This window comes from Vespa mandarinia, chromosome 12, assembly GCF_050613455.1.
Source record: "Vespa mandarinia isolate Hongniang chromosome 12, ASM5061345v1, whole genome shotgun sequence".
Lineage (NCBI taxonomy): Eukaryota > Metazoa > Arthropoda > Insecta > Hymenoptera > Vespidae > Vespa > Vespa mandarinia.
Window position 1 is genome coordinate 16,784 of NC_140821.1, and position 9,375 is coordinate 26,158.

At 39.9% G+C, this 9,375-nt stretch overlaps 2 protein-coding genes across 5 annotated transcripts; one reads left to right on the plus strand and one right to left on the minus strand.

Annotated features, from left to right (window-relative positions):
* Positions 1-259: 259 nt before the first annotated feature.
* On the minus strand, positions 260-4,528 carry LOC118448833 (15-hydroxyprostaglandin dehydrogenase [NAD(+)]-like). Of its 4 annotated transcripts, XM_035882617.2 has the most exons (8): positions 4,436-4,528; positions 4,245-4,297; positions 2,912-3,045; positions 2,574-2,697; positions 2,392-2,498; positions 2,121-2,294; positions 1,861-2,015; positions 260-1,679 (listed from the first exon to the last, which is right to left on the minus strand). In XM_035882617.2, the coding sequence occupies exons 3-8, from the start codon at positions 3,002-3,004 to the stop codon at positions 1,565-1,567; spliced, it is 768 nt and encodes a 255-aa protein (XP_035738510.1). In that variant the 5' UTR covers positions 3,005-3,045; positions 4,245-4,297; positions 4,436-4,528; the 3' UTR covers positions 260-1,564. The 4 variants fall into 4 exon arrangements, with proteins under 4 accessions (XP_035738510.1, XP_035738513.1, XP_035738514.1 ...); XM_035882620.2 differs by having other exon boundaries at positions 4,245-4,452; XM_035882621.2 differs by lacking the exons at positions 4,245-4,297; positions 4,436-4,528 and adding an exon at positions 3,179-3,302.
* A 655-nt stretch (positions 4,529-5,183) lies between these two features.
* Positions 5,184-9,142, plus strand: LOC118448830 (uncharacterized). The gene is made up of 9 exons (XM_035882615.2): positions 5,184-5,694; positions 5,941-6,278; positions 6,360-6,691; positions 6,768-6,949; positions 7,201-7,412; positions 7,474-7,809; positions 7,898-8,020; positions 8,110-8,277; positions 8,401-9,142. Exons 1-9 carry the CDS (start codon positions 5,294-5,296, stop codon positions 8,595-8,597), a joined length of 2,289 nt encoding a protein of 762 aa, XP_035738508.2. The 5' UTR covers positions 5,184-5,293; the 3' UTR covers positions 8,598-9,142.
* Positions 9,143-9,375: the final 233 nt, after the last annotated feature.

Genomic DNA, 9,375 nt, shown 5'->3' on the forward strand with positions numbered 1-9,375 from the left:
ACGCGTCTTACGTGCTATGAAACGCTTTACGAAATGTAAAATTATTTAATTAATGTCTCTTCGTATTACGAGTGCATTGTACAACGTTTAAATAATTGTCGAATGGACCGGTTTTACGTTTGATCGAGTTTTCTGTTTTTCTCTTTGTTCGTTTTAATCGTTACGATGTCGACGTAAAGAAAATAAAGTGAAGATTAAAAGACAAATAGGACATATTCTTCTTTTCGATTTTCTTAAAAAGCTATGCGATTTTATTGGCAAAGCTTGCAACATACATTCTCAGCAAATCATAACAAACAAACCAACAACAGTTTCCACTACCTACGAAGATTTTTTTTTTCTTTTATATCTCGTCGATCCAGAATACGTAATATACACATATGTATGTATGTATGCATGTATTTGCTTTGAACGTGTTTCATCCTCCGAAATCTCGCTCGTCACCTATATTATGATATATTGAAATTGACTTAACATATAAAATTATAAATTAAAATTGACAATAGAAAATAATCAATCCTAAATCCTCAATTGGTCGAGGCTTAAAACTATATAAATCGTGTATACAAATGTGCAATCGAATAGTCGATAAAGCAATTATGATATTATGCATATTATAAGTATCAAAATTATAAAGTCAGCCCACCCAAATCGTTTTTCGATGATTAATTATTATTAATGATTAAGCTTCGATCTTTAAGATCGTTAGTCTGTCGTTCTTAAGCATCATCGATACGTATAAATAATTATTCACAAATTGTTACTATTATTAACGACGATATCAGTTATTTGTTATCAGGTTTTATTTTGCAAGTAAAAAAATGAGCTTTCTATCGTACGATAAGAATGCTTCGAATCTTCGAAGAAGCGATTTGTGAATATTATTTGTCAGGCCCTCGCTAATTGGCCCAGTCCTTTATTCAAATTTGCTGTCTTTTATTCTGGCGCAAAAATATGTAGAAAAATGTGGTATATTTAATGCTTTCTTATTACTTTTTATAACTTTATGTTTTTATCTTCGTCGACGCACGACGGACGAATAGTACCTATTTACTTATAATACGAGTATGTACTTCATGTGTCAATCGCTCTCTTTCTCTCCTCTATCTCACGCGCACACACACACACACACACACACACACACATATACTCGCTCACTCATTCACACTTTTTTCCATTTTTAAAAGCGGATGATCAACGGACGTATCCGTTAACGTTCAAGCGATCGACGCGATTCTAGCGTGCTAATTTTATCGGATTGGTGCTACTTACAGGTCTGTTGAATGAGTAAAAACGTACAAAATGTCGACAGATCGTCTTTCGACATGATGATCGAGCGAACATCGATCGACCATATCGTAATTGTGATCCTGAGCGTGATCGTCACGGAGTTCGATCGAGAACTTACGATTTCGGCAATGTTCGACTATAAAATCGATACAATTATACGTAATATTATGGTACGGCATAGTTATCTTGTGGTCAAAGCGAGGAAGAATCACGTGTCGTGCAAGACGGACGCGTTAAAACTTATCTTTTTATTATTTTCTCTTAAGTGAATTATTTAATACTTTGGAAAGTTCACTTCGCGAGGTGCTTCACCGTTCTCGACCATCCAAATGCTTCCGCTTTTGCCCGTACTCAAAATATGAATCAACGCTTTGGCAACGTGCTCCGCTCTGGAAAGAAAAAAGAAAAGAAAAAGAGGAAAGAAGACAAAGAATATCTATTATCCAAGGAATACGGTATGCATTTGGAAATATATCGATGATAAAAACAGCAAATCTAAGTATACGTATCATTTAACAAATTCGTTTTACTATAATGATTAATTATCGACACTTATTAATTTTTGCTCACTTTTGCGGAACCGAAGAAGCAGTGTCTCGACTCCAGGCATCCTGATATCGTGGCGAAAGTAACTGTTTTCCAACATCTGCCACCAAATTACTGTCCGTGGCACTTGGACAAAGTGCCATCACTTTGACGCCCGTTAGCTCCACGTGATACTGATCCTATTTGCAACAATGAACGTCACATTAATAATATCTATTAATTGAAATAATAAAAATGATTTTTCTCATCTATATCCCTTATATAAACTTTCCATACTGACGTACCCCAAATGCTCTGGTAAGACTAACGATTGCCGCCTTCGTAGCCGAATAGATGGGCACGCTGACGTAGGGGTTGATACTGATATTGCTTCCGGTATTCACGACTACACCACCCTGTCCACCTTTATCCGTACCCATAAATCGTTGAGCCAAAAGAGTGCCACGTATCACGCCGTTCTAAAGAATTAAAAACAACGAGATTCGCCGTATAGAATGTTTCTCGCTATATAAATGGTCGCTCTCGATTGTCATTTAAAGGAAAATATTCATTTACAAGATTGATGTCGACTTCGAGCTCCCAGAATCGATCGTTCATGATACCGGCGTTGTTGATGACGATGTCGATATGTCCAAAAGCAGCGATCGTTGTTTGAAACGACGCTGTGAAAAGAGATCAATCAGAAGAGAAAAATCACCCATGGTACATTTCTATGATCATGATCGTAATGACGTTACCTTCGAATTGTGGATAATCCGTGACATCGCACTGGGAGAATATCACTCGATCTTTTCCATATTTCACGGTCAGTTCGTCGGCCAATTTCTCACCTTCCGTACTGTTGATATCACAAATCGATACCTGTGTCAAATCGATAGAACGGCCTGATGATATAAGATTTACATGACTACAGAAACGAAGAGAGAGATTACAGTGTTTCCAAACGTCTTCTCTAATTAAACATCCTCTATCTTTCTATTAATTGTCCGTCCATTCTTAAATATAGTATTATGAATATATAGTATTTACAATTACAAGATGCGAAAACAGACAAGAAATATTGCTATTAGCTCACCTTGGCTCCTTGATTTAATAACTCGATGGCGTAAGTTTTGCCGATACCGGAAGCAGCCCCGGTTACCAGGGCAACTCGCCCTTTAACTTCCATCCTTCGATTGATTTCCTAGTTCTGAATCGTAATGGCTCTCCCTAAACGCGAAAAAAGAAGCACACTTTATTATATATCGTATAATGTTGTGAATCAATCCAAGTCACTTGCCAATGAACTTGGCTGCGACCGATTCGGCATTGCTCGGCCTTGCTCGGCCTTGACAATGCTCACCGGATTGTCGTGCATAAAACGAGATATCGATTCGTAACTTTGAATTTGATTCTCGACGAGTTGATTTTGCTGATGCTATCGAATGTTTCGATTTATCGTGAAAGACCGCGCCATCATTCAGGGTGGAACGGAACAAAAGCGCGTCTACTCCCTCCCTCCTACTCACTCTCTCTCTCTCTCTCTCTCCCACCCGCCTCTGTCTCTCTCTCTCTCTCTCTCTCTCTCTCTCTCTCTCTCTCTCTCTCTCTCTCTCTCTCACTGTCTCACTGTCTCACTGTATTCACTCGCTTACTCCTCGCATGTGTCGTAAGTAAGTACATGAGTCACTGAATTTAGTTTGAAAGCGTCGTTTATCGCACGCGCTTACTCCCAAAGTGTCCTCTTCTTTCTCCGTTCCTTCCTACCAATGCGTCTCCCACCGCGAATCCCCTACGAGGTTTTGTATCTACATATGTACGAGAGAGGTAACGTGCGTGCGCGTGTGCGTGAGTCTGGGGTTGAGATACACGAGACAAAGTTCTAAGCGCTTTACCATACGAACCACATGTCAAACATAGCGCGTATCAAAGTAACTTTGCCGGTTGACACGTGTATGGCCCTTTAGAATAAGACTCGCCGATTGAAAGATCGCATATCTTTTCCCTCGCGTTTATTTTGTCTCGTCTCACCATAAAAAGGAGAGCAAATTGTTCGTCTGATTCGCGTTACGATGTAGAAAGTAAAGAAAGAAAAGAAAAAAAAGAAAAATGAAAAATTAACAAATACTTTCGGAGATGAAAAATCAAATTGTGTCACTTTCTTTCGAACGAAAATAAAAATCGCCGGTCTATTTAAACGTTTAATTAAACGTCACTCGAACGTATATGATCCTTCTGTAAACGTGAAAAAGGAAAAATCTTAATAAAACGTCTTGATAAAGACGACGATGAAAAAAAGAACGAAGATAAAAATAATAATAATAATAATAATAATAAACGGAGATAAGGTAAAATCGAAGGAGTAAACAAGATGCGAGCTAGTAGCGCGAAAAAGTCTCCCTTTCGTTATATTTAGACGTTTTCCATACCTTTATAATCCCGCTGGTTCTCCCGAAGTCACGAGAAGCCGAGATGATAGAGACTGAAACGAAAGCGAAACGTGTCTCACGGTTAGAGTACGCGCGCACACTAGCACATACGCAGAGACGCGCGCGCACGCACGCACGTACGGAAATGGATAAGAGGAAAAGGGGCAAGAAACGAAGAAACAAACACGCACGAGAGTATCGAGATTCCAGGCTTCAACGAGGTGTGGTTGGTGATCGGGTTCCTACTGAAAGATCGAGACTCGCCTAAATTCCCACGGCAAGTGAATGCGCACACACCCTATATAGCTGGATATTGATTGGCGCGGGGTTGCGTGCCAACACGCGACGCACGTGTGTGTACGTGTCGACTCGCTGCGTTAGCGACTCGCGCCCCCTAGACAGCCCTTAACCTTCCATCCAATGCTGCTCCTCCTCCCTGTATACCCCTCAGCCGCCGTAAGATTAGGGATTCACCATTTCACGAAGGGCGAGAAAGCGACATCGACCCCGCCCTTGAAATGAGAACCTGCCACCGTCGTCTTCGAACCCAAATCTTTCATTTGTACTTTCTTTGATTTGCTTAAAAATGATATTTTCAATTTACAAATTTGTCCGTTTTTCTGATAAACTTTTCATCTACATACGCGAGAAGAATTTTCTAATTCAAAAAATATTGTTGAAACGTTCGAAATCATTCAACAATGATATTTGGATGTTCGGATGAAAGGAACCGTCCGAAGTATAATTTTCCCTGTATCGGTCAACCTCTCTCGGCCCACAATTTACTACTTAGAAGGAGTAATTTGAAAAAAGAAAAAAAAAAAAAAAAAGAAAAAGAAAAAAAAGAAAAAAAAAGAGAGAAGTAAAGAAAAATAAAAATGTCTCATTTTCAAATGATATTCATTCAAAATGGAAGAATTCCAATCGGAAGTACGATACGAGTCGAATTCGATTAACGACTTTCTCTCAGACGCGATCGAACACGATCGATCGAGCTAAGAGTAGTATCAGGCAAACTCGAATGTGGAAATTTTTGGCCTTCGTCTGTCATGGCCGCGAGTCTCCGCGGTTACGTTTGGACAGGGTTTGATAATAACGAGAGCGAAGAGGATTCGAGGGAGGAAGATTTGAGAGGAGTTTTTCGTCGGCGAGGAGGAGCCAATAGAGGAAGACCAGCACGAAATCCATTGCTAATCCTCCGACCGTTACTTTCATCGTTACCAGGTCGACGACTCGGTTCAAGGCCACGAACCGATGGACAATTACGTCAGGATGACGCTCAGGAAGCTATCGTTGCCCAATCAAATATTACGAGACGTCGTTTTCGTACTGCCGCTGTTCTTGCACTTAAGCAGTGCAAGAGAAAACAGGCAGCCAGAGTGAGGAAGTGTGTTTGTCTCCCCTCCAATTACGCCTTGGTCGAGTTCCCAATTGTCTGGTCGGAACTTAGGTTATTTTTTCAGGCTATTATCTAGACCGACCTAGCGGCGTGGACTTGGATTATTTCTCTATAAGCTAACATAGATATGAATCGAATGATGATATTGTGCGAACGAGGATTGTCGAATAATACACCCAATAATATCGATTATACAAATAAAGGGGCTCTTTTCTTTTTTCCTTTCCTCTATCTCTCCTTCTTCCTCTTCTACTTAGGAAGGATAGAGCGCACGATCAACGAACGATTTATTTTCAGAGCAAATCGACAACTTTGCGACGGTGCTATTAGATGTGCCAAGGACGAGTTTTTTCCCGTTCATCGAGCCATACTTTCAGCGGTTAGTCCTTACTTCAAAGCCCTCTTTACCAATAGCCTCAAGGGTGGAAAGAGCGAGACTACCGAGGTAGTCATCGACTCGGTACCCAGCGAAATCTTCGCTCTGATCCTCGATTATGCTTACACTGGCACCTGCAACGTTAACGCGGACAACGTAGAGCAACTCTTACCTTTGGCAGATCAATTCGAGGTCCTTGGTGTTGTCCAGCTCTGTTGTCAGTTTCTCTTGCAAGAACTCAAACCGGACAATTGTCTAGGTATTAGGGAGGTCAATACGCGACATGACTTTGACGAAAAGTAACGTTGATCGATCCTAAGTTCGTTTTGTACGATCGTAGGAATCTTCAAATTTGCACGTCATTATTTCTGCCGGGATCTCGAAGAGAAAGGCCGAAGATACATTCGTCATCACTTCAAACAAATACTTTACGAGAGTTCAGAGTTCAAGGAATTGCAGTCGGAGGAATTGGAGTCAATATTAGAGGACGACGAACTCAACGTGAAAAACGAAGAGATAGTATTCGAGGCCGTTAAAACCTGGGTCGAGTATAAAGTGGATGAGAGGAAGATTCACGTGACAAAGTTGCTGGAATGTATACGTTATGGATCAATGAGCTACAATTATTTCGCAGACAACGTCCTCAATTGGAAACTCATTCGGGAAAACGAAGTAGGTAAAATACGAAGGGAATAAACATAACTGGAATGAATTTGAAATGTCTCCAATTTATTTATTTTCCTTCCAGGCCTGTCAACGAACATTGCAGTCGGCAAAAGCTTATCTAACCGAACAAGACAACAAACAGAACGGAGAAATCGACATGAAGAATCCGTTGTCGAGACCACGAGTACCCTACGAAATACTTTTTGCGATTGGCGGTTGGAGTGCCGGTTCACCGACCAGTTTCGTCGAGACTTACGACACGAGGTAAAACTGGTCATGTCGTCGCGAAACGATTGGCCATAGTAAAATAAAGAGAACGTGCGGAGAAAAGAATGATGGAAATGAAAAAAAAAACAAAAACAAAAAAAAAACAAAAAAAAACAAAACAAAAGAAAAAGAAAAATAAAATAAAATAAAATAAAAGGAAACAAAAAGGATAGATAGCGAAGAAAATATCTGCGTGATCCATGCCTTAAGAATCATATTTGTGTAAATGTCAACTGTGTAAACTACAGAGCTGACAGATGGTTTCTATCAGTAAGCACGGATCTGACGCCACGAGCTTATCACGGGATATGCGCTCTCAACGATCTCATCTATATGATTGGAGGATTTGATGGGAATGAACACTTTAACACCGTCCGATGTTTCGATCCAGTGACGAAGGAATGGCGTGAACGAGCTTGCATGTACCACGCTAGGTGTTATGTTAGCGTTTGTACGCACGGTAAGTTATGGTTAAACTTTGAAAGTAAGTTAATATCAAGTGCCCTCTATTTTTCCAAAAGGTGGCAAGATATACGCATTAGGAGGATACAATGGAAGAACCAGAATGAATTCGGCCGAACGATACGAGCCACAGAAGAATCAATGGGAAATGATACCGCCGATGAATCGACAACGTTCGGACGCTAGTGCGGCCGCACTCCGCAATAAGATTTATATCGTTGGCGGTTTCAATGGTCAGGAAATCCTCGACTCCGCCGAGGTCTACGATCTCGAAAGCAATCAGTGGAGTTACATTCGATCGATGATCAGTCCTAGATCTGGTGTCTCGTTGGTTGCCTTTCGAGATAGTCTTTACGCTCTGGGCGGCTTCAACGGCTTCATTAGGCTAAGTTCCGGTGAAAGTTTCTTCGATACTCGAAACCCGAGCGACAATCAGTTTGTCCTTTCTACTTTTCTTTAGCCATCTCCTTGATCTCCTTTTAGGAGAACGTTACAGTCCTAACAACTCCGAGGATTGGCAGGAAGTCACCGAAATGTTCAGTCCACGAAGTAATTTTGCCACTGTGATCCTCGACGATATGATCTTTGTAGTTGGAGGTTTCAATGGTGAGTCAAAAAGTTTCTAACTGGCTTCTCGATGATCTATTTCAATGATCGAAACGAGAACTAGAATCACTATCGCCCATAACCATTAGGTACAACCACTATCGCCTACGTCGAGTGCTACGATGCGGATAGCAACGAGTGGTACGACGCGTCGCCGATGAATCTCAATCGGAGTGCACTCAGTGCCTGCGTGATATCTGGTCTATCAAACGCACGAGAATACTCCTATCTCAGCAAAGTACGAGATCTTGGTCAAGGTAAGTCTGATCTATCTTATTTTATTTTACCTTTAATTTTCCTATAATCCTTTTTCTCTTCCCTTATCCTATATATTTTTTAAATATTCGATTTATTGTTAAAAGTCTCTCGTCGATATTTAGGTCAAGCAACTACAAATGGTCGTGTAAAACCGGATCAAGCTGGAGAAGGTCCTACCGAGACGAACATTGCCATGATCATAGACGAAGCAATTGGTATGAATGCTGCTGGACCTATTGACGGTATGGCCGAGGGTGCTCTTGGAAATTTTCACGAGGAAAACGAGGAAGCGCCAGAGGACTTTCGTAACGTCGAATAGGACGGAACGCTATCCTTTCTAATTATTTATTATTATTTTAAGAAATTAAAAAAACCCACACCCACGCACACGCACACGCACACGCACGCACACACACACGCACACGCACACGCACAAAAGCACACACAAAATCATATCGTTAATCGGAAGCAAAGCAACATTTCTACAAAAGATTCAAGATCGAATAACTTTACAAATTTTTATCCATCAATCGATTTAGCAATTTATCGTTTTAGCAAATTTTTTATGCGATATTGATATCTTTTTTATTTTTTTTCTTTTTTCTTTTCTTTTTTTTAATGTTTGTAAAATTTACAAGGGACACGTTAATTTCACGCGTGTATATACGATTTTAATTTCTCTGATTATCACGTACGTCTATGACTTTTATTTATAGTGTTTCAAACACGTTTATTTCGAAGATATAAAGAACGAAATGGTGAAAATTATTTCGAATTTTTATTCTCGCACGTAACTTTCGATTGTGTTCGTTATCGTGATTGTTATGTAATCAGAGAGAGATTTAATCCTATTAATAAAACTATATAAATGTGTCTTTATTCCTTTCATTTTTTTTTCTTCTTTATGAAAGTATAGAGCAAGCTGAAGATAAAAATCAGGTTATTGGCATGCAGCCGATGCCCTTCATTAATAAATCGAGATTTTATATTAATCTATCTCTTTATGTATAGATTTATTTCATTTTTTCTCATATGTACGCATATATTATGTATAGTGTATACATTGTTACTTCTTCATTGGTGTTTCTCCTTTAACG